Source organism: Toxotes jaculatrix, chromosome 18, assembly GCF_017976425.1.
Source record: "Toxotes jaculatrix isolate fToxJac2 chromosome 18, fToxJac2.pri, whole genome shotgun sequence".
In the NCBI taxonomy this organism is placed as follows: Eukaryota; Metazoa; Chordata; class Actinopteri; family Toxotidae; genus Toxotes; species Toxotes jaculatrix.
The window spans coordinates 13,688,841-13,713,214 of record NC_054411.1 but is presented as its reverse complement, the minus strand read 5'-3'; the positions used below and the strand labels follow the sequence as shown (position 1 = coordinate 13,713,214).

Here is a 24,374-nt window from a genome sequence, read left to right as displayed (position 1 = left end):
GCAAATAGCACACATATTGAACCCTAGAGAATCAACAAATTATTTGTGGCTGAGGAACATGCAAGAAATGGGAAACACATGGGGACATGGGAAAAGAAGTCACAAAGAAAAGAATTTATACGACTGATCTTACCAATTGTTCTTTTTTCTTTATTCCAGAGATACATTTCTGATATTATTGAATTTATAACAATATTATTTACACTGTTTATTTTTGGAAATTAATTGTAACTGAAGAACTGATAATAAAGACCATGGGAGAGCTGGAGAAAAGTAAAACCACTCAAATCAGATTGATGAGTGTTATTCAAGAGTCCAACTAATCTTTATATGTTTGTTTCAAAAATATGTATATCTGTTACTGTGTAATTGTAACAGTGCATGAACAAAACAGAAAAGATTTTATTACATTTGTTTTCACAGAGAAATAATGTAAAATGTGTTTTTCTTAAATAAATACAGTACAGGACCAAAATGTTGCATGTGTTCACAGTAAGTTGCAGAAAATAACTTTGCTGGATCAAGACAAACAAAACAGGCCTTGACAAGGAACTTGGTATTTCTCTATTTCGCATCCACATCCGCTGAGGCCTTTAAGCCTTTTGGGGAACAGAACCTTATTTGGTCTTGACTTGAGTAAAACAGACTTAATACATAAAATAACATACAATAGTAGTTTATGAAATGTTTGATAAGAAAGCAAGAAATCATAAAGTCAAATCTGCCTTAGCAGAAAAACAAAAGATAGCTGAGGGTAAGTGGTAAAAAGGGAAAAAAAACATTTGGTGAAGCCGTTTAGAGAAGGTGTCTTATTATAATGTCTTATTATAAGTTCATGAAAGGAACTCTCATTAGCACCTTTTCTAATTCTCCCCTTCACAGGTTGAACCACATGCTGGAGCAGTATGACACCGTCTCAGTGGGGCACAGAGACATGCTTTACAGCAACTCACCAAACAGGTCTCTGATAACCTTATAAGTCAGACTATGAGGTCTGTGACTGAGGAACAGCAGAATAAAAGAGGAGAGGAAACAGCAAAAACAAATGTTCACTGATAGAGTAAACAGTGGTTCCCTTTTTGGTATGTTTCAGTCCTGTAGTCCACAAATCTCTTTCTCCTCTGTCCTCATCAAGATGTACCAGCCACCTCGGTAAATGTTCAAATCCAGTGTTTCTCTTCTGAAATCCATCAGCATGGTAGAGTGTTTTTTCACATTCATATGTGCCAGTCAAATGCATCCTTTCCTTTAGGAGTTCACCTCCTCTTTGGTAGCTCCTCAGCTCGTGAACCAACATTAGTGGTCTCTCTACATAAGCTCAGTCTCCAGGTATCTCAATGTGTGAATGATCCAATCATCATCAGTCTTCAGCCTTTGTATTCATTTGGTGACTTCCTCTGTATGAAAGCGATCAAGTTTCTTTCACATTCATCAGGCAGCTTGAGAACGTGATGAGCGTCACACTGGGAGAACAGTGCTGTTGGTGTCCGAGTTGACCGGATGAGGTGCGTGGGTTTGAATGTCAGGCCCTGTGCTGGTGTGGATACTCTGAGGAGGTGGGATGTCCAGGCTGGATGAGAGGACGTTGTAGGGCAGCTCCATAGACTGGCGGATACTCTCTTCATATGTTGGAGGTGGCTGTGGGACATTTGAAAGTCACAAGACAGAAGATTATTGAAACAACGCTTTATCACATATATTACAGGCAAAGCTTTGGGCTTGATGGTGGTATCTCAGTGGGTCATGACACTCACCGAGTGCAGCAAAGAGCTGCACTAATCAATATTTTCTAATTAACAATAGATTAAATGATTGTGTTGCGTGTGAAAGGTGTCGGTTGTGGTGATGAACCTATAGAGAATTGTCATCCAACTCTGTAGTAGGGTTTATTATGATCTTTACAAAGATTTTTTTTCCTCCAATTTTATGGAGCTTTTCCTCACTTGCTAGAGGACACTGTCCTTCCTACTTGTCTAATAAGTCACTTAGATATACTACACAATTTAAGTCAGATACAGTATTAACACTAAGAGAGATAACCACACAACTTCTTCTGGAAATTAGCACTTCAGAAGAAGGAGGACAAAAAAAAGATATTTCCAAGGATGAGTGTGTTGCTTGGAGAAAAACACACAAAAACACGTGGAACATGTTTGTATTTACATCACCAATTAATCTGCCCCCTCATCGACCGCCTGGAACATGTTTTTCTCCGGTGCATTATTTTTCTGATCACATCTGGCAGATTCACACTCCCTGACTGAGTCCTCTTATCTTTTAATTGCTTGGGGACCCTCAGGCGACAAGAGCAACCCTACAACCCTGCCCTCTGTCTGACACCACACACACACACACACATGCATACAGGTCACAAAAAGTTTTACTACTATCCTGCCTCAGGCCACTAGACAGACAGGGGGAAATTAAGAGGCCATCATTTAAACTCTACTAGGGAGGGGGGGGGGGGGGGGGGGGACTTTCAGTGACTAGTGATGGGTTGACTGGAAAGTACCGTGTGTCAGTGTGTTTTCTAATTGTGTGTGTGTGTGTGTGTGTGTGTGAGAGAGAGAGAGAGAGAGAGAGGGAGATGGGCAGTCATGCTAGGGACTGTTTAATTAAGGAAAAGGACGAGAGGTCAAAGAAAGAAAGCGGTCGAAGACAGGATCACAAAGCAGCATTCTCGGGCACTGTTTGCACTCAGGATGCAGGCTTTAATTATGTTTGATGTGCCTTTTTCTCATTACCTTGTTTGCTCAAGCATTGTGCGAGTCAAAGCTCAGCAAAAGATCAACACGGTAAAACCCTGAAACGTGGTTGCCAGCACAATTCAGCAGTGAGCATTAGATGAGCTGCTAGAGCATCCTGTTTACCACTCTCTGAATGCAGTCTAATCTCCGAACACGCTCTCGTTACGATATTGTATGACAGCGTGGTCACAATAGGAAGAGCCTACTCCTTACCGTCTCCACTGATTGTGAAACTACAGATGAGCGGCCTCCACAATGTGCAGACTTTACATGAGCTTTAGCATTCTTTGAAGTGATAATAGGAGTAAAATATCTTCCCCATTCCCAGGCTTTAACAACAGCACCTGAAATACTCCATTGTCAAAGCATTTGTGAGTGTATCAATTGCTCTGACACAGTCCTAATCCCTAATATACCCCACCTCAGTCACAATGGGTCCATTGAGTCCGAAGCGGTCCGCGATCATCATGTGGATCTGCCTCTGGCGGTCCTTCTTTCGAACGCTCTCATAGGAGGGGAGCCTCGGCATGGGGGCCTCCAGTGTGGGCAGGCTGTAGCTGGAGGGCAGGCCGACGAAGAACAGCTGACCTGCCTGCTGAGATACACACAGGCCCAAAGACAGGGGGACACTTATGGAGGACAGGAAAACAGAAGCTTTTATATGCTGACGATTTATGGACAATGGCACCACTACAAACATGAAAGGCAGTAAGCTGCTGTCATTGAAGTATTCCCTTCAGAGGTGGGCACAGCCCAGTCTACCCACTGATGTGTGTATTGTACAATATGTATTGTAATAGGGACCTGAGAGTGTGCCTTCATTGTGATGGTGTATACAGAATGGAAGACTTGTGTGGCTTAGTAGCAGATGATGCCAGTTAACTACCGGACTCTCTCACCTGAGTGTTGTCGTCACCCATCATCTGCGTCTGCTCTGAACAAGGAGATCCCACCAGTGTATGTCTGCTGCTGTAGTACTGAGGAGGAGCATCCTGGAAAACAAGCAGTGACAGTCTGTAACAAGTGTGTCTCAGCACCTCGGTTATTAATTAACCGGTTTCAGCGTAAAGCATTTATCAGTTTACATTTTAACTGAACCATCTGCACTGTGCTGTCAGAAATCCACTAATTTCAGCCCAATTGACCAATTTTCATGCCTTGTTTAATCATTGTGGACACTGCCTGTTTTAGCAATACCATAAATTATCTAATCAATGAGACGACCACCCTCCGATTTCCGTGCCCCCTCCCAGTCCCACCCCCTCTAAAACAAGGCCTGTCAGTGTCTCACTGTATAAGTTGAAGGAATCTTGAAAAAAAAAGGCTGCCAGGAAAACTAGGTAATTGCCTTGGGTCTAAATGAGTCTCCTTTGTGTGGAGAACAAAGTGATGTCCCACTGTGTCACCGAGGTCCCTAGGCAACAAACCACACCGTGTGGTCTTTTCAGCGTCTCTCTATTCCCCTTGTAAGTGCAGCAGGTACCTCTTAACGAGCACGCTCCAATACACATTATGGCCTTGTATGTCATTTGGGCCGGCATTACAACAAAGTCAATTTGTTGCCTGACCGAGATTTAAATCCAGCATGAGGGTAAGAGCCGTTAGGACAACATTTGTTGCTAATACTAACGAGATTTCTTCTGACTTTCGAGGCAGCAAAAATGGGAGTTCAGCAATCAGACCGAAGAGTATTAAAAGATCACATTCATCATTTTCCCAGGCCACTTTAAACAATGACATCACTCTCACTTAGAGTGGCGCACTCTGACGACCTTTGCCATAACCCTCACATAATTTCAGAGAGAGAGAGACGACACCAAAAAGGTGATGTCAAAGGTTACTTTCCCTCGCTGGTTTGTACTTTTAAGAACCAAAAAAAAGTCTTCAGGACAGGGAGGAAAAAAAAGGAGAGCTGTCCTTTTGTCTCCTGTCACTGATTCAGCCAGTGTGAAAAAGCACAACCGTGTAAAATCAGTGTTGAAGTCGGGGGAGGACCCCAGCGGCAGTGTGCCTTTTTTAGCGTCACAACCTAAAGGAGATCCATTGTCCCGCTTGTGTCCCCAACACCCACAGTGGGGTCTGTCCACTATTCATGGTGCAAACTGAAGCAGGGAAAGGTATGCGACTTATGAAGTCGAGGACATGAAATGTCCCACAGGAACACAATGAAAGAGTGTTTGTGTGTGTTTCCTTCATGGAGTAAATAACCTTCACTTTCTCTCTCCTCACATTAAAAACCAAAACAGCCTTCTCTTTTTTTTTTTTCTCAATCACACTCCTCAATTACATATGGGAATCGGTTTCAGGGAAAATATGTGACAACACTAAAGTATCTTAAATCTCCCATAACAAATGAAAATAAACCCCCAAAACCACAACATGGGTGCAGACTCTGGGACTCTGTTTACAATCTGTCACGTGTAGTTTACCATAGTGACCTGACAGTAAGTTAAAGCAGCCAGTGTTGTCTTATCAACCACACCCTGTATGGATACAGCTGTAAGGTCAGCACGGCCAGTTTGTAACACTGAAACGCTCTGTTAGTTTCATAAATTGGACAACAAGCATTCTCCGTTAAAACCACAGTTGAACAGAGCTTCCTGTCTGTTGGAGGAGGCAGTGAGGGGGGAGGTTTGGGGGTTTGAGTGTTCTCTCTGCAATCTGAAGATAACTCTGAAACTTCACTCCTGGGACTTTCGGAGGTGAGAAACAAGTCAGGAAGAGGAAGCAGAGAGAATGGGCGACCCATGAAAAGTTACCTCTGTGGAGTGTTTGCATTTCCTTTCCACCTCATCCTGCACCCTCTCCCACAGCTTTACACATGCAACACCAGTTATCTTTAGCAGGTAAAGACATTTTGTTGTTGGAGGAGTGTAGTCTATTAAAAAAATTTGATTACTAATGATTTAAAATGTCACACATTCCCTTAGAAACTTAAAAGATCAGGTTGTTTTGCTTCACCTGCTACGCCTCAATGTTAGAAACAAAATTTGATTTGCAGTGATTTAATTACACTGGTGCTGAACAAGCATCGATATGTGTGGAAAGTGCTAAATCTGTCCAATTCCATTAGAGTCACTGTGGAGATATTTCTGGAGAGCGGCTAATTCAACTGAGGCAAATTCATTGCCTGACAATGATCATATCAGGTTTATTTCAGTCCTTTTTCCCACTGCCATGCAAATTGAATCTGACACTTCTTAATGGGGCTGTGCTGAGTGCACATGCTCTTTGAGCTTGGGTCCTCTCTGTCAGTGTGATCCAAACAAATGTGCTGGATCAGGATCAAAACTCAACATGCAGGTCACTTTAAAAAGAAACAAAAAAGAAAACTCAGCACAAAAGGCACTTTCTAGCTTTTGTTTTCTTCTTACCATATCTGCATGTGGCCCCTGATAAGAGCGGACTTTGCAGCACTGAGGATCCTTGCGATAAATAATGGACAGCAGCACCACAATGACCACAAAGAACACCAAAGAAGAAACTGTTTCAAAGCAGGAGAGAAGGAAATGTTCATCACAGTTAGTCAGACAGCATTTCTGTCCTGGGTCAACAACTTCTGCTTAAAACTTACCAAAGAAGAAGAGTCAGAACAGTTTTTAACACTTTGAATCTTTAGTGAAGTTAATGAAATATGAGGTGTCTCATTGTTGACTGACAGTCTGTCTCGACAGTTTGAAAACTTAAAGGTGTGATTTCCCTCCTGTGCTCTACCTGTCTGTCAAGAACAATGACAACATGAAAGTAACAGACCTGATAGACTTAACTGTGGTTTAGAGCTTTGAGTGCTATGTGACAATCAAACTGGCTATCCTCTGTCACCACATGTGGAAAACGAAAAGGACAATCTTATAGTTCAACCCTTACCACACTGCTGCAACATGGTCAGATTACATGCAAATACTACCCAGCAGGCAAATAGGTACAGATCACTGTGCACACAGACAGGTATTAAAATTAAAGGTTGACTTTTCTAAATTATATCTAGCAGATATCTATCTTTTTAATATAAAGACATATATGTGTATATGTATTTTACTTACAGGACGCAGCGACCACTGTGAGTTGATCCGATGTCAGCTGTGAGGAGGGAATGGTTGGACTTGCAGTTGTGGACATTTCTTCTGTGTAAACTGTTACTGATCCCTTCAGAAATCCTCCAGAGCTCATCAGCCTCAACACAAAGGCTCTCATTTTTTGTTTCCTTTTTCCCCTCCCTTAAATCAAAAAACGACCAGCTCTGCTGCTCCTCGCCATTATCTCTTCAGTCCCCGGACAAGGTGACAACCTACATGCGCTCTGCAAGTCTGATCTCAAACTCTGCTGCTCGGTAAACACGCCACGGAGTATTTGAGCCCCGTGAATGCGCACTGACGCCCTCTCCAAACCGCGTGACGTCGCTCTGGCTCTGCGCTGGACGGCAGCAGTGTTTGGTTTATGGACTGGCACAGGCAGGGAGCAGCAGCCGCTATTAATACCAACAGGCTAACTTACTTTACTTATAAGGCTAATTTACATGGATTTTTGAAAATTGATTCCCCCCCCCCAAAAAAATCCTAGGAGCAGAGGAGATTTGTGACATGGAAAGGGGCTCTCAGAAACACGCCTCATGTCCGTGCGTAATTTCAACATAGTCGGTGTAATTTATTATACCAAGATTACAAACACTTCAATTTCTGTGAAGAAAGTAGACAACTGCTGCTTCCTCCGCCGTCTGATTAACGGCATCCAGACCAGTAGGTTAACACACTGGATGCCTGAGTTGGAGTCCCGTTACCCCGGAGACTGTGGGGATCCCGTCCTGAGATGATTTCTATGGAGACAATGAGCCAAAATGCGGCATTAGTATTCATGGATGGGAACTATGGAAAACGTGTCTTTCTTTCCTACTTAAACCGCCAGTCCACACCCTGTAAATTATTGTATTTTAGCTACTTTTGGTTAAACCTCAAATATTGCAGATCTGCCCTAAAGATTTGTGAGAGATATACTGTGACCAAAGGCAGCGGGAAGACATTGGTAAAAGAAGAATGGAGATGGGAAATTTGCTTTAAAAATGATGTGTATCTTTTGAGGAGGTGGAAGTAAACTTTAAATTGGAGTCTGGTGATCTGGAGATATGTGCAACACAAAGGCTGTGATTCAACACTGAGAAATGTCTGTGACTTTTTTATTTTATCTTCTTTGGTACTGACCATGACCTTGATTCTTCATGTAGACACTGAAACATCAAATCTTAACTGTAGCATCCAACGTGACCATTTATTGGAAATGAATACACACCACGAATATGCACCATGTCCTTTGAATGTGGAGAACTCAATTTGACAGGGTGGAATAGATCTCTTAGGTATGTGCTACACAGATTTGGCTTCTATCTATGCACAGTGAGAAATCAGTTCTACATAGTTTAAATATTATTTTTAAAGAGAAGGAAGTCAACCATAACTTGAGTCTGATGATATGTGGAGATACTGTACATGTATCATGGTAGCTAAACAAAATGCCTACAAGGGTGTTTATTTATTTATTAAAATTTATTTCATGCGTGTACCCAAGACTCTGAGGGACTTGAAGAGGGACCCCAACACTAGACAAGTATTTTTTAAGGTCTTTAATTGTTTTAGTTCTCATTGGGTTTTGTTTGTTTGTTTGTTGAAAAGAAGAAAACCTTGGGCAAAGCAGAGTTATTCCAACCCTAGAAATGCAACCAACAATTATTTTCACTCTTTTATCATTTTTTAACTTTAGTTAATTTAACTAAAATATGCTGCAGTAAATTTTCTATCAATGAACAAATTAATCAGTTGATCACCAAATCATTTCAGCTGTAGAGCACTGGTTGGTTTCTGCCTGTCTGGGAAAATAAGGAAACTGACACATATAGTGGGGGTCAGTTGGGCTCCCGACAACTAGGGAGGGCCCCCTAGGGGGTAAATCCGGCCATGGTCCTGAACCATGATCGGGAATCACCAGATTACACGGTTGAGCTCTCCAGTACACCTGGCCCTGCATTAGAGGAGGGCAGGGAGGTTGCTAAGGAAACCAAACTTTATGTATTCAACAAAAGTAACACTTTTCACAAATTATGTATTATCTAAAACACCCATTATTCATAACTGTGGGGACAAACTTTGAGCAACCTGAGGATGGCGAGCGACGCCGCGTGCGCGCGCGGCTCAGAATGCGCCGTGCACGCGCTCCCTGTCGACCGGAGTCGAAAAGATGGTGGCCAGCGCTCGAGTACAGAAGCTCCTCCGACGATATAAACTAGCGATTGCCGCCGCGCTGACCATCCTCCTGATCCAAGGGCTGGTAGTATGGAGCCTGAGAAGTCTGGAAGAAGGCGAGGCAGAGGTGAGAAACAGCCTCCGTGATTATTTTTGGCATGACAGTGACTGGGTTGCCGCTAGCGATTAGCTTAGCTCGCCGTGTGTTATGATACAGTAACGCTAGCTGATGTTAGCTAAGTTAGCAGCTGGGGAGGGGAAGGGGGCAGCGCTGCTCCGAAACATTTCAGTACAACCGAACCAGCCCTGTCCTGTCCTGTCTGTCTCCTGTCTGTCTCCGACCACAGTATCAGACACAAAGTACAAGGTGCTACACATTCGTGACTGTGAAATTACTGGCACTGATAGGTCCAGTTATGTGGTAGTTGGCTTGTTTAAGAAGCGGCAGTGTGAATGGGAGTGCATGTCATTTGGAGTCACTGTGGTGCCAAGAAAATGTGATGATGGGCAGACGGGAGGAACAGAAACCGTGACTACGGAGCAAATAGGAAGGAGCCATCTATGAAGCCCTGCCACTTTGTGTGAGACTGAGTTATGATTCATTCAATCCAACAGTATGAGCTGGACCGCCTCACACAGCTGTCCCAGGATATCCAGAATCTGTTCTGCTTTATTTTTTAGCGAGTGCTGCTTATTTATAACCACCAGTGGCCTTTAGCGGTGTTTGTGTTCTGTTTCCACGACCCTGGCAAAGCTTTGACTCACCCCACCACATCCAGGGAGGGAGCATTTCTCAGAAAAAAAGACTTAACTGAAGCAGAGGGTTGCCTCCTCTACATACCACAGAAACAATTTATTTAACTTTAGCTAAGTCCTCGGTGGGAATCTTATCTCTGTCTCTCCCTTGCACACCTGGAGCTCGCTACCTTGAGGCAGTGTCTGTTCCCTCTAAATAAGGTTAGGTGATTTGTGAACAGATGTGACCTGTGGAGAACTGTGCATGCACAGGAGTCAGTTTTTGAGTTGTGCCAAAGCTGATCGAGCCACAGGAATGTAAGATGAAACCTGAAGTGGGAAGCCTTCTGTCTCTCGGTCATGATGTGACAAGTGTAGAGCGTGTATAATATTCTTTCCAAAGCAAATAGATTTTCAGATATGTGTTTGGCGGGTGGGAGGCAGGGAGAAGATGCAACAGTGGCTTCAGTGGGGGAAGTTTGACCCTTTCCTCAGAGGAGGGAAGAGAGGGGTCATGATTCTATAGTCAGCGCCCTCCTTGTGGCGACCAATAAAATTATTTAGTGTGGACCACTTCAGTTCAAACTGTAAGTGCATCAAAAAAAGTTGACTGTCAGGTGTCTGTCCCTTTGTCACTTTGTTAATGTGAGGAACACCAGCCTGATGAAGTAATCCATTTCCTTTGTACAAGTTCCAGTTGAGAAATGTGACGTGATTCGTCATGTAGCAGAAGTGATGTTCATTTTCACTTCTATCACCTGTTTGCTTAATAAGCCTCCGGGCTCTCTGCTGCCTCATCAGGCACAGGCTTAAACATGCTTCAGCAAAGATACAGAAAAATGTCTATAGGGGTTTGGGGTAAACTGTATTTCACCTAGGACTGAAATGGAGCAGAGGTGCATACCTTTTCAAATCTCAGCACAACTACATACAGGATTTGCTGTCAAGTGCCTCAGGGAAACAAGAACCAGACAGAGAAACCACAGAGATTGTTCCGTGTATTAATAATCCAATTTGCAATTTAGTTTTTTATTAATAATTTAAAGTTTAAAACAAGTCTCATTCATTCTGGCTTGGAAAATGTGACACTCCTGCTTCATGTGCATGTCAGCCTTTCATGCAGCTATGGGGGCAGACGCCTATGCAAATGGCAGCACATGGGATCTTTGCATGTTTGCAGACAGACAGATGCAGAATCAAATTTCAGATTTCAGAACGCACACGAATCATCACTTCACCTCTGAACAGTGCACATTCAGTCAGGGAGGCTCGCCAATACAGGCAACATGAGCGAGAGAGGCTGGAGTCCTCCGTGCTCTGTGGTCTCCACGTTAACTCACATCTGCTCTAATCAGTGGCTTGCTGTGCATGTGTGCACACAGCCACTTGCGTTATATTAAAACCCTTGTACAGAAGAGTGAAAGGATTGTGAGGACGGAAGAAGACGACTCTGTCATCCTTGCATCACCCTCTGCTTGCCATCACTCTCCCACAGAGCCGAGTGCTTGCTGCTGCTTCCCGCTTCAGCAGATGGCGACGCTGATATGGTTTCACTCGAGTTTAATTGGAATGTAAAGAGGCTGCCTAGCTTGCCTTTGAATCAATACATTTTTGACATGATGGCGTTAATTAAAAGCTGTGAAAACGAGTGATAAGGAAAAATGTCCCTGATGCATCCTTGTCTTCTGTGTTAGAACATTTACTGAAGCAGCTTAAAAGCAAGTAGTCTCTTTATCAATGTTAGCAGAAAATAAAAGCTTAGTTCTTCACACATTAGTGTTTATATTAATTTTGCAGCTATGAGCCACTGCAGAAAGAAAAGAAGAAGAATGTGTGGCAATTATAAAGTCAATTTGGAGTGCTGTCCTAGTCTTTCTCTTAAAAAAAATGTGTGAAATTTCCAAAATATTAATTCCTTTAATGCAACAGTTTGATTTAATGCATTTGAACGAAAACTGAGACCAAAAAGCAGAACAGACACGGCACTGAAGTCAAAATAACCCTCATCCACCACTGCTAGACAGAATCATGGGGAAGACACTGCTGCAAATAGTTGTCTTGTCCTCAGTGTTGTTTTCTAGCTTTGCTGTTAAATTGCCCATTTCCAGCAAAGGCTGTGTACATGCACTTAAAAAGGAGTTTATTCTTAGACATCAGATTAAGGCGGAAATTGGAAAACCCATTGACATGCACTGCAATAATATGCTGCTGTAAAACCAGATTTCCTCCCAGCTTTTCTTTAGACTGACTAATATCAGGTGCAGGTGCTGTCACATTTCTGTCTGACACTTCTTGTGTCTGGAGTGAACATGTAAAAGTCAGTTCAGAATAAACTACATGGCTTAAAAGTTGGGTTTCTTCAGCACAAATCTTGCTGTGTGTATCAGGTTTCTCTTAATCCCTTACCCCAAATAAAGGAACAGGTTTCTTGTCCAGGTGACGTTTAGGACATCGGGTTACTGGAGAAAGCTGACAATAACCAGGTTACTGAAGTGCACATAAACTCCCTGAAAGTGGCTCACACTGCAGTGACTGGTATGTAACCGGGGTCCACAACGCCTCTTACTGTAATGAGTTTGAGAGTGCAGTTGGCAATCAGTAGCTGACTGTGCTGTATTGGTTGGCAGCTGGTTCACTGGCAGCGTATTATCTGGCCCCTTGTCCCGACCACGCAGCTCCAGTCCCTGTTCTGTTGCCTCCGTCTCAGGGCTGTCGACGTGCCAGCAGCGTGAGGCGAGCGAGCCCGCGTTCTGCCATATCGTCTGACAGAGGCAGAAAGCTCTCAGCCCACTCACTGTTCTCTCTTCTTTCTCCTCTCCAAGTGCATAGTTTGAAGGGCTTTTTTGTGTGATCCAGTAATCTGCTGTGCCAAAGCTATGACGCCTTTTGGCTGGAAGATTTTAAAAATGGCTTGGATCCTGATTTTTTTTTTTTTTTTTTTTGTAAAGCCTGCCTTCCATTTTTGGAGGTGTTAGATGTGCTACATTAAGACTGATTCTCTCCATGCTCTTGTTTTGAAACCAAACTGTGTACTTGGGACATTGAAACATGATGCTGGAAGTAACCCAGATTAGTGTAACGATGGTGGTGTGTCCTCCATTAGATCTGTATTGGATCCGCTTTGCACACCAGTAAAATCAGGCTGATGTCTATTTTGGACTGTTGAAAAGATAAACTTTTCTGCTTTTATTTGTGCTCATATCATTTGTCTGTTGGGGAAACACTCAACACATCTCCTGGAGTTGAGCTTTCCTTTATATAATGTCTATTTTCACTGAACCACGACTGTGTGACAAATACTCTCTGGACTTAATGTCTCCCTCAGGGATGTTGCAGCCAAATCTTACAGCAATGGGATACTTGAGCGATTTTATTACTTTAAAGCAGAAATAAGAGGATCATGTCTTGACATTTTAAAGTCTATGAAGTCTCAGAAGACGATATCAAGATGTAAATGTCACACATGAATCATGAAGCCATGACAATATGGAGTATTGATGAATTTTCCACAGTTTTCCTGAGTGTATTTTCAATGTACAAACATGTATATACACTCTATAAAAACACATGAAGCATTACTGTTGTTCCACTATTCCTCTCTCTCTCACACACACACACAGTAGCTGTCTGATAAGGTTTCTCTATGTAACCTCTGAGGCTTATGCTCAGTTTCCCTCTGTATATGAAGAGTTTGCGAACACGTGACCTACGTGTACATGTGTTTGCATTTTTCTTGCAGTTGTTGCCAGAGGGTGCAGACAGATATTTGTTGAGGTCTCTACAGTGAATCACTGGGTTCATTATGTGTCTTTGAGTGTGTGTGACTATCCAGGACTGCGCTTTTTGCAGATTAGCTCCACAAAAAGGCAGCGGCTCAGCTAAAAATAACCCAGATCAGAGAAATGGGGGAGAAAAAAAACAAAACAAAACCAAGTAAACACATCCTTCCCTCTGGGGCTCTTGCGGCTGTTGTCTCGGTGGAGATCTTTGTTTACCTTATGTCATTCTTGGATTGTGAATCAAAGCCTCTTCTCAGTAGTGTTTGTCCAAGATGTTATTATGGAGTGACAGGCAACAGATCTGGACTTAAATCATATTCAAATCCTGTGTCTCTCTCTCTCTCTCTCTTTCTCTTCATCTGTCTCTGTCCTCCTTTCTTCTTCTCTGCTCTCTCTCCTCAGAGAAAAACACGACGGTCTAAGCTGCCGGACCACAACAGCCAGGACCCCAAAAGAGACGCTGCACTTTGGGAGAAACAAAACTCTTTGTCAGGGAGGAACAGGGGCAGATGGAGCACCAGGTTGGAGAGGACAGGAGGTACAGCAGCCAGTGCGCTGAGGAGAGGAACCGGCAGGCGAGGAGGGAAGCCCAGCATCAGGCTGAAGTCTCCCCAGGACCGAGGGATGACAGGCGCTGGAATGGACGCTGTCATCCCCCATGACTTGTCCAGCAGCCGCAACTTCAGCGAGACCAGAGGAGGCACAGATGGGGCAGCTAAGCTACCTGCTGCTGCCATACCGGGGGAGCCGGGCAGCGTGGACGGCGCACACCAAGCCCCCAGCAGTGACTTTGTGCCTAAATGTGATATCATAGGCAAGGACGCTCTGTCTGCCCTCCATCGCGCCGGGTCACAGCAGTGCCGACAGGAGATCGCCAACATCGTGTGCCAGCATCAGGCTGGTCAGCTCATGCCAGATGCACTTCCTCAGTTCTGCCCCCAACTTGGTGAGAACCCTTTAAAGTTTACACCGATGGTGTGATAACGCCAGAGGCGCAGGTAGTTTACACACTGAGATCTCTGATCATTTAGTCTAATTTTCAGTTACTGATACACTTTCAATCAATACATATCTCAGTGCCAAATTTTCTTACATTCATACGTGTAGCTACAAAGATTAGCGAGAGCTGCAGTTGAGTTGACTGATCAGTTAGCTGATCAGCAGAAAAATATAGTGGCAACAGTTTTCAGTTTCTTCGATTAGTCTAATTGCTGTTAATATTGAAGGTCATGTTTTTCCAACATTTTATAAACCAAACAATTCATTAATTGAAAACATATTCTATAAATGAATCAATTATGAAAATAATTGTTAACTGCAGCCCTGATCAAATAATATTTTTGGTTTGGTTTATCTGTCCTTATCTTATCTAAAGATAGCCCAGAAAATTTTCTTGTTAGTGTTTTCATACATCAATAGGTGGCCCCTCCATCTTTTCAATAAACCCCAAGTACGACTGAGTGATAATGTCAAGGCAAATTTTTCATTTGGAGATATTGTGGTTTACAGTTCTAATGAATGAATTTATTTATTTATTTTTAACCAAAATCTGTCACAGAATGACCCTGTCGATCATTTCTGAGTCAGTAGGATTTTCTTGTAGTAAAATGCTAAAAATCGAAAGATTTGACCTACTGTGATTACACAGCACACACACAATAAACTCAGCGTATATCTCCATGTGTATTTCGTCCACCGCTTCCCTTGCACACAAAGTAAGTGAGGCGTCATAGGCGACCCCTCATATTGCACATATTTCTCATTTTATATCCAGTGAACTTCACACTGCACAACTGTGGCGTAGTGTAGGGGCTGCACTGGAGCAGAACACTCAGCCCACGCCTCTGGCTTGGTTGTGTGTTTTAGTGAACACAGTTGGCAGCGTTTGTGTGTGGGAAGCTTGTTAGAGGGAAACTTAAAAATAAGAAACAAAGACTAAATGTTAACCCCTTTTTTAATTGTCTACACTTCAGACATGAACCTGTTATGTAACCTGCTGAAGTCTATTTTTATCCACTGAACAGTGTCTTTTTCAACAGCCTGTCTTCAAACTGCTATCTGAAATTCTCCACACTCTCCTGAATGCTCTATGTCTCCGTCCTCTTTGGCCAGGTGTGTCAAATCCAGTTCAGGCCGCAGGCGAGCTGGACAACAGCCTGTCCAAAGTGGAGAACCCTGTCAGGGTGGCTTTTGTTCTGATGGTCCACGGCCGTGCCGTACGGCAGCTCAAGCGCCTCATCAAAGCCATATACCACCGTGACCACTACTACTACATCCATGTGGACAAGGTAATCGCTGCTACTATACACTCTCCCCAATGTGCCCATGCTGCATCCTGGTGATACTGGCCTACAGTATTATTTATTCACGCTAAGGCTGAACATTGAAGGGCGTATGTGGCTCCCTGCTCGGTGCTGGCTACGCTGAGCTCACAAATGCTTTTACCGGTTAGGTCTTCTTGCATTATGAAGGTTAAATTTATCCCATTGGCCTCACAGTGTGGTAAAGGGGATTAGCCTGGATAGAGCAAAGTGTGGTTATTCTTAGTGGCTGGATTTACTGGAGGAAAAGTCTGCTGTCATGTGCAGCTGGAAGGCAAAAGACAAATGTATGGCTGGTGACACCGAGGCAGAGACCTCAGGTGTGTTGAGCACAGAGAGCAGAAGAACAGGTGCCTGTTGTCAGTGCACCTGTGCAGCCGGAAAGGTTACCGAGTCCAGGGGAGTTGCCCTGTTCTGCTGCCAAGGGAAGGTGGAGAGGCTGGCTGGAGGCAGTGATGAAGAAGAAGTCAGTGGGGAGTCTTTCTCACCACAGACACAGTCTCGGACACTTTGCCAACCTAACCTCATCCCTCTCTGAGGGAAAAGCCTGTTTGAGAGATGAGGCTCTAAAAGAGGTCAGGTTGTACTGGAATCAGTCTACTAGCTCCTCTGTACTCCACCACGCAAAGCCTTTTCCCTTTTTTTCCTGCTGTCTACAAGTGAGGATTGTGAGTTTAGGATTGTCACTCTGTTGCCGTTTCTCAGCTGTCTCTCTCCTTTCTGAACACAACCAGGAAACCCACAGATTCCTGGCAAATCTGTTGTCCTTGTACTCTTTATTTGATACGGTACTGAGTCAGGGGTAAACTGTTTGTGCTTCACTGAACACAGCTGGACAATTACCATTGAAACATGTTATTGTTTCAATGGTAATTGTATGTATTTAGAAACATGCAAAGAAAGTTTTTTGTGTGACAAATGGTCACACATGCTCACTCGTAGCTATATCTCTCACAACTTTAATATGTCTCTGCATGAAGCTTGACAGCTGTTCAGCTATTTGACTTCCTCCATCTCATTTTCTGTTCCCTCCTAATGTTTAATCCCCGCTCTGCAGTTTTCTCCAGACTATCCTCGAAGCTTAGTTCATTTATTTCCGTCTTCCTGTCACCTATAGTCACTTTAGGAAGGAAACAGACACGACTTGCTACAAGGCAAAAACAACAAATTTTGATTTTCTCTTTCTATCATCGCGATGACAGTCGGCAGTACAAAGCACCATGTGGCTGTTGTTCCTCTCAGATCAAATTCTCTTTCAACGTGAGCCAGCTTTGTGCGGTTGTCTTGGCAGAGTGGCAGCTGCAGATATGTGGGAACTGTTACACAGCTAAAACTAGATTATATTTGTGATCCAGAAACACAACTCATTTAACCGTTTGACCTTTTTGCTTTGAAATCCTCCAGCGGTCCGGCTACATGCATCGAGAGGTCCTGCAAATAGCACAACAGTTCCCAAATGTGCGAGCCACGCCCTGGAGGATGGTCACCATCTGGGGGGGTGCCAGTCTACTGAAGGCCTACCTGCGCAGCATGCAGGACCTGCTCTCCATGCTGGACTGGAAATGGGATTTTTTCATCAATCTCAGTGCCACAGACTTCCCCACCAGGTCGGTCAACATTATATAGTAGCAGCCGTTGTGTTTGCTGAATGTACTCTGGTAGCAGCATTAAATAGATAGGTCATTGAATCACAGAGCTGGTAGTGGATAGTCTGGGGCAGATCTGACCCCCTATCAGCTGCTGAACCTTCCCAAGGGGTAGTAGATTAAATTGCTTGGATACACACAGTCAGGCCTGTTTCTACCAAATTCTGTCCAAAGTAAGATTTTACCTGTGGACATTATCAGCCAGCACTACACCCAACCCAGCCTTTTATTTCCAAAGAATCCAGTAGACCTAACCTTTCTTCCTTCAATTCTCACCTTGACACCCTCCCGCAGGACCAATGATGAACTGGTGGCTTTCCTGTCGCAGAACAGAGACAAGAACTTCCTCAAGTCACATGGGAGAGAGAATGCCCGGTGAGGATGCTGGCTCCAACACACACAACCCGCTAAAGAAACACGTCTCTGGTTGACATTTGGCTTAATTAAATCTGACACCTCTTAACATTTAATCCAAACCTTTGAAGTGTTTTTTTTTTATTAAATTAAAGGAGTAATTCTGATTGAATTTGTAGATACTCGGTGGTAATAGAAAATGATCCATAGGCATGAACTCACACTGTGAATCCTGTAGAGATATTCCAGCAGGTCGGCAGCAGCAAATGAGACCGATTAACGAAACATTTTAAAATCCATGGTTCTGATATCTGTGCAGACACACATGAAAGGCAAAAAGCAACATGATAAACGGATCTGTTAAATATATTCATCTGCTGTTATTAAATACAGCGTGGCAGCTCAGAGGGAAATGGTTCGTTTGATCGTTTACTTTGATCAATGCTGCACATTGGCTCTTCCAGCCATAATTTTCAACCGTGCTCTGTGTTCAAGGTTTATTAAGAAGCAGGGCCTTGACCGTCTCTTCCACGAATGTGACAACCACATGTGGCGTCTCGGGGAACGCAACATCCCAGAAGGCCTGGAGGTCTCAGGTGGCTCTGATTGGTTTGCGCTCACCCGCCGTTTCGTGGAGTACGTCATCAACTCCCAGGATGACCTGGTGTCAGGGCTCAAGCAGTTCTATTCCTACGCTCTGCTCCCCGCTGAGGTTAGTAAGCCTTAGGTGGTCTGTTTATCTCCCACAGTTGAGACAGACAGTTTGATATACAAGTCTGTCTCAGGCTTGTCCTCCCCTGCCAAGTCAGAAGAGCCTAGCAGCAGAGATAATGTAATACTTTAAGCTTTCGGGCGCAGTGTGCAGCAGAGGTGCCAGACAAGAGGAGGGTTCACTGGAGTTTATCTGACTGTGTGGTGTAATGTCTCAGAGGAGAGAACAGCGGTTTGTTCGCTGTTGTTTGGCGCTATAGAGGCATGACCTTTTGCAATTTGGAGTTGAGGGTTAGAAACTGTGTACGCATATCTTTGACAGTTCACGGTAACTTCACCCCCTTTGTTTTACCGCACAGTGCAGCAGAAATATTGTATTTCCTCCTGCACTTTCCTCCCCAGTCTTTCTTCCACACGGTGCTGGGGAACAGCCATATGTGTGACACCCTGGTGGACAATAACCTGCGCGTCACCAACTGGAATCGTAAGCTGGGCTGTAAATGCCAGTACAAGCACATTGTCGACTGGTGCGGCTGCTCTCCCAATGATTTCAAACCACAAGACCTCATCCGGATTCAGGTGAGAGAGCCAGAGGAGGGCAGTGTAGAACCACAACGTGTTTACTTTACCACCAGTTTGTTTCAGTGCCTCATTTTCTCTTTCTCTTCCACAGCAATTGACCCGTCCGACATTCTTTGCCCGTAAATTTGAGTCAACAGTGAACCAGGAGGCCATAGACATCCTGGACACTCACCTGTATGGCCAGTACGCTCCGGGCACCGTCGCCATCAAGGCGTACTGGGAGAGCCTGTTTGAGCAGCTGGATGGCGTTGGCTCACTCAGTGATGTAGCTCTCACTGCGTACACTTCTTTCTTTCGCCTGGGCCTGAAAAGCCTGGCAACTACTCAGAGCAACGTGGAGACCTGCAGGTAGACAGTCCGTTCTTGTACATGTTTTGTTTTTTTACCTGATATAACATAGTGTATTTCTTTATTAAAATGTACATGGTTTTCATATGTTATGTATGATTTTATTTATTTCCTCACTTCAGGTTTGAACCAGTGGGCCACCCTCTATCAGTACACTTGTACTTTTATGATGACCGTTTCCAAGGGTACCTAGTGCGTCAGGAAGCCCAGGCAGTGGGGTCAAAGGTCAGGGAGACACTGGAGATTTGGGCAGTGCCCCAGGCCTCCTTCGTCCTCGAGACAAACCTTAAAGAGTTTGAAAGGCTCAAGAATCTGGAAGTAAGTGCCCTCTGAGGCAGTAGCTTTTATTTTACACTTTACATTGTTCTGGGTTGTGTGCGACTTGTAATAGATGCTTATTCCTTACTACATTGTTAAAGTTTCTGCCTGGCAACTTTATAGATGAAGGTACCCCAAGAATATTGCTGCGAAGAGAGATTCTTTCCATGATATGTAAAAATTGGGGTGGCCTTATCGGGCCTCGATCTGACCACAACTGAACTTTGAAGTTTAATTAGTTTTAAAGAAAAATGTTAATATTGGGAGGAAGGCTAGTGCAAAAAAGTGCTAACATATTCATTTACCTTGTCCTTAAATCAAATATGAAAGTCAAAGACATAGGAGACATTGTTTTGCTGTATGTAGCCATTATTATTTGTTTCAGACTGTGAATCTTTTTGTCTTTGTCCCTGACAGATCGGCACAGAGTGGGATCCTAAGGAAAGAATCTTCCGTAACTTTGGTGGGGTGATCGGGCCTTTGGATGAACCCCTGGCAGTCCAGAAGTGGGCCCGTGGTCCCAACCTCACAGCCACTATTGTGTGGCTCGACCCGGCTCTGGTGGTGGCAGCGTCGTACGATATTACAGTGGATGTGGATGCAGAGTACACCCAGTACAAGCCGCCGCTGCAGCGCCCCCTGCGCCCTGGGGCCTGGACAGTACGGGTGTTGAAGCAATGGGAGCGCGTGGCAGAAGTTCACTTCCTTGTCATGCCACTAACTTTCAAGGATAAGGAGCCACTACGCAAAGGTGAGACATGGATTTAGAGCATTTGATTTTCATAGTGTCAGTTTAAAGGAAAAAGTTTGGGATATTCTACATTTTATTACTTATTTTGGTCCCATTAACCAAATTGCACTCAAACTGTGTTAGTGAATGTGCTTACAGCACCAGGAATGTGTATGTGGGATCAGCTCAGTAACATGTTCATGTTTGGACAGCAGTGTGTGGCACAGAGGGATCACCTACAGTATATCAGGCTTTGGACACACAGGCAGTACTTGTTATTACAAGTAAAGAAAAAATATAGCAGACTTGTCATTAATTAAAGGTTCAAAATTATGATAACAGATGTGTTAGCTCATCTGAATTTTGTTTTCTCAATTTTTTCTCTTTGTTTGCAAATATGAATGTCCACTCCAGAGGAGGACAGCTGGCTCCATGCAGGTCCTCCAGGGAACCTGTACCTGGAGCAGAGTTTCCAGCAGCTGAGCTCCATGCTGAAGCTGCCACCCCAGGAGCCTGCCATGCAGGAGGCCCAGCGTAATGCTCAGCTCGTGGGCCAGCCCCTTGAAGCGTGGCTGGACAACAGCGTGAGGACCTTCTGGGTTATAGGTGACCTGTGCACCACACAGGCTTCCTCCTGCCCAGCTTTGGGACATTGCTCTAAAACCTCCTGGAGTTCTCTGTCCCCAGACCCCAAGTCTGAACTGGGCCCAATCAAAAGTGATGGGCGGATCAGGTAGCCCTAGGGAAGGAGAGACTGTTGACTATAACACATACACAGGGAGACTGAGGTAGAGCTGGACCTACACTGGAGAGCTCCAGGAGAACCCATGTGAACCGGATATTGTCCCAAAGGTCAGCTCAGAGCTCAAGGGCATGTGAACAACAAGGCAACTTCCTGCACTGAGGAGTGAAGACATTACTAGTGAAGTGGTAATACAGAGAGGAGGATATGACTGCTGGAAATTTGCACATAGACGATAGCAATCACAAAGACTTGTGTCATTGTTTGCTGAATGGTTACATCAAATGCCAGATGCGTTGTAGTGTTATTTTGCTGGCACACAGGTTTTCAGTCAGGGTCGGAGAGAAAAAGAACCCCCTGCACATGTTTGAACTCATGTTTGCTTTGAAAGAATCAGAAAGCAGGCGTCAAAACTCAACTACAGCAGGCTCCTCTCTGGGCTTCTCTCTTCATTTCAAGGGAGAGTGGAACCTCTGAATCATATTATTGTGCTTATTTTAAAGCATAACTATGTAAGCATATGGAGCAGACAGAGGAAGTGCACTTTACTGGAAGACTATTATGTTACACAGAGGTCACTCGGTTACAGTGCGAGGAGCGGGAGTTAAAAAGTCATGGATAAGGTCACATCACTTCTTCATTTTACAGTAGACAAATACCTGCACCGTGACTCGCCGTTGCACAGACACATCGGTAAATACTCGGACTGTAACCTGGGTTAGGAAAAAATAAGGAAAGAGAGTGAGTGGGGTTCTTAGATTTCAAGTCTTCTTTTATTTTTAGCTCTGTTTACTGTGACATATCGTTCATTTTTTACGTATTTGTTAGTTCCCTGAAGTGGCAGGTAAAGTGTTAAGTCTTTGCAAAAAAAAAAAAGAAAATATGCCACTCTCAGTTGTTTTTCGGGTTAAAGGAAGTGCCTAGTGAGCTGCAGTAACAAGGCTGTAGATGGTGCGGTTGCATTCAGAACTCCTCTGAAAAAGCTGATAAAACAATGTCGGCTCAAAAGAGATGCACAGTGTCATGATAACTGGGCAGAAGAGAATGTGTAGTTTAGTCAAAAGCTTCAGAACAAGCGAGTAAGTGGACCTTGAGTTGAGTTTTTTATTTTTTTTTTTTAATGATGTGACAATGCTCAAATCTTTTGAAATAATTTAGAGCTGCAATGAGTAATCGGGTTTATCATTTTGTCTGTCAACAGAAATCGTCAACTATTTTGTTTATCGAATAATCATTTAAGTAATTTTTTAAAGAAAAAAAAACAGAAAATATTTACTGCTTTAAGGCTCTCAAATGAGAGAATCTTCTTGGTCTTACATTACTGTAAATTTTAATATTTTGGGATACGGACCGTTGGACAAAATAAGACATTTTGAGGATGTCAACTTGGATTTTTAAATGGGCATTTTTTTTTATTTTTATTTTTTACCATTTTTTGATGTTTCATTTACCTAGTGATTAAATTTACAGCAGATTAACTGATGTTAATAATTAGTTGCAGCCAAAAAAAAAATTACTTTTGCTCCTAAATTTCACTGAACTAAAGGCGATTTAGCAAGGTGAAGAGAATTTGGACAAAACTTTAAAGTAAAAAATTGATATTTTGGGAAATATATTGTGCACATGTAACAAAATGCACCTGCCTGCACCTCTAAAGCTTATTTAGTTGTTAAATCTGTGTTAAAATGACAAAAGAAAGTAACAGAAACATACTTGCCAACCCTGTGTGAAACAGTGACATTTCCTTTTTACACTACAGTTTTATTCACATTAAACAGACAAGGTGTAGTTTTAATTAGTGAGTTTTAAATATGCTGGTAGGCAGATTTTATCACCTTTAAACACAGAAAGTGTAGCTTTTTCCCTGTGTTTGCAGGCAACACTGCAAATAAGTGTATTTCCCGAAATGTTTCCTTCAAATGCAAGGCTCTCAAGCCGCAGACCTAGTCAAACGTCATATATTATACCCCCTGTGTACCAGCTTAAATGCAGTATTGTCACTCTTCTGTGTTGCTGTGCTCCGTTTGCCTCACTGGTTGGTTATACTCATTTCTTTTCTTAAGGTGCGTTTCATTTCAACTTGTCGAGTCCACCAACCAAAAACCGGTAAACAGTACACTGTATGTCTAGTATTTTTTATTTTAGCAATATCGAGAGAATCTGAGCTGCCTTTACTTAGCTGAAAAGGTGAATTGTTTACTACGGGATAATAGCTTCCAGAGACGTGCAATTAATGCCTTTTCAGAGGATAATGAACCCCCCTGTCTGTGTCTTAGTTTGCATTTTTACCTAGTTTTATGTGACTTTTTATGTACTTAAATAATAGTTGGCCACCATATGAGTTTTCAAGTGACCTTGTTTACCTTGCACAGTATAGCTGCTTCAGTGAAGCCCCACTTTTATTGAGGTAAGAGAGCAGAGTAATCGGCGTAACAGATGTTATTTTTCTACACATTTTGCGAGGAAGTGTGTGTGTGCGTGTGTGTTGTCCGTTCATCTCCAGTGCTCTGTTAAACTATTAAAAAACTGCTGACTACTTATATTGTATTTGACAGTCCACCTGTTCAGTGTCATTTGAAGCAGACCTTCAGTTTTGTTCTGTTTTGTTTTGTTTAATTTTTTCTGGGTGGGATGTTGAGGTTTCCGTCCACGCTGCTGTGATCACCAGCAGCAGTCCGGCGGCTGGTGAGTCATCCTGGCCTCTGTGGCTCTTATCTGAGTAGGAAACTGTAGCCTGTCACTGAATGCCTCTGGAAAAGCTCATAGGATAGGCACCTTGACTGATGACTCAATAAAAAAAACACTTATGTGAAGGTTTTTTTGTCATGTTACTTTCTTTTCATCTGTGCAGTGTAGTGGCATTAGGGTGTTAATTCGTCTTACTTTCTTTTAACTGTTTTCTGTTTCTACCTCAAAAGCAGATGGAGAAGGTGGGACACGTTTATGAGGAGGAGAGGCGTTCTCCAGGGTGCCGAACTCTTCCACCTTGTCACTTCCTTGTAAAAATGCTCAACATGATTTCACTTCATAAATACTGTAAGCTACACCTCCATGTTGGTCTCTAACCGGAAACCAGTCATATAAATATTTAGTCAGGTTTTGTGTGTGTCTGTGTTGATCCATGTGACCCT

At 43.4% G+C, this 24,374-nt stretch overlaps 2 protein-coding genes across 4 annotated transcripts; one reads left to right on the top strand and one right to left on the bottom strand.

Annotated features, from left to right (window-relative positions):
• Positions 1-129: 129 nt before the first annotated feature.
• On the bottom strand, positions 130-7,056 carry si:ch73-364h19.1. 2 transcript variants are annotated; one of them, XM_041061718.1, is made up of 5 exons: positions 6,791-7,056; positions 6,122-6,231; positions 3,647-3,739; positions 3,169-3,342; positions 130-1,638 (listed from the first exon to the last, which is right to left on the bottom strand). In XM_041061718.1, the coding sequence occupies exons 1-5, from the start codon at positions 6,939-6,941 to the stop codon at positions 1,459-1,461; spliced, it is 708 nt and encodes a 235-aa protein (XP_040917652.1). In that variant the 5' UTR covers positions 6,942-7,056; the 3' UTR covers positions 130-1,458. The 2 variants fall into 2 exon arrangements, with proteins under 2 accessions (XP_040917652.1, XP_040917653.1); XM_041061719.1 differs by having other exon boundaries at positions 3,169-3,339.
• Positions 7,057-8,946: 1,890 nt separating this feature from the next.
• xylt2 (xylosyltransferase II) lies at positions 8,947-24,257 on the top strand. Of its 2 annotated transcripts, XR_005896318.1 has the most exons (12): positions 8,947-9,104; positions 13,894-14,437; positions 15,604-15,779; positions 17,217-17,419; positions 17,753-17,833; positions 18,308-18,524; positions 18,926-19,102; positions 19,197-19,453; positions 19,576-19,771; positions 20,189-20,522; positions 20,916-21,353; positions 24,165-24,257. XR_005896318.1 is itself a non-coding variant. In XM_041061955.1 (11 exons), the coding sequence occupies exons 1-11, from the start codon at positions 8,973-8,975 to the stop codon at positions 21,236-21,238; spliced, it is 2,640 nt and encodes an 879-aa protein (XP_040917889.1). In that variant the 5' UTR covers positions 8,947-8,972; the 3' UTR covers positions 21,239-22,150. The 2 variants fall into 2 exon arrangements, 1 of the variants encoding a protein (XP_040917889.1); XM_041061955.1 differs by lacking the exon at positions 24,165-24,257 and having other exon boundaries at positions 20,916-22,150.
• The last annotated feature ends 117 nt before the right edge of the window (positions 24,258-24,374 follow it).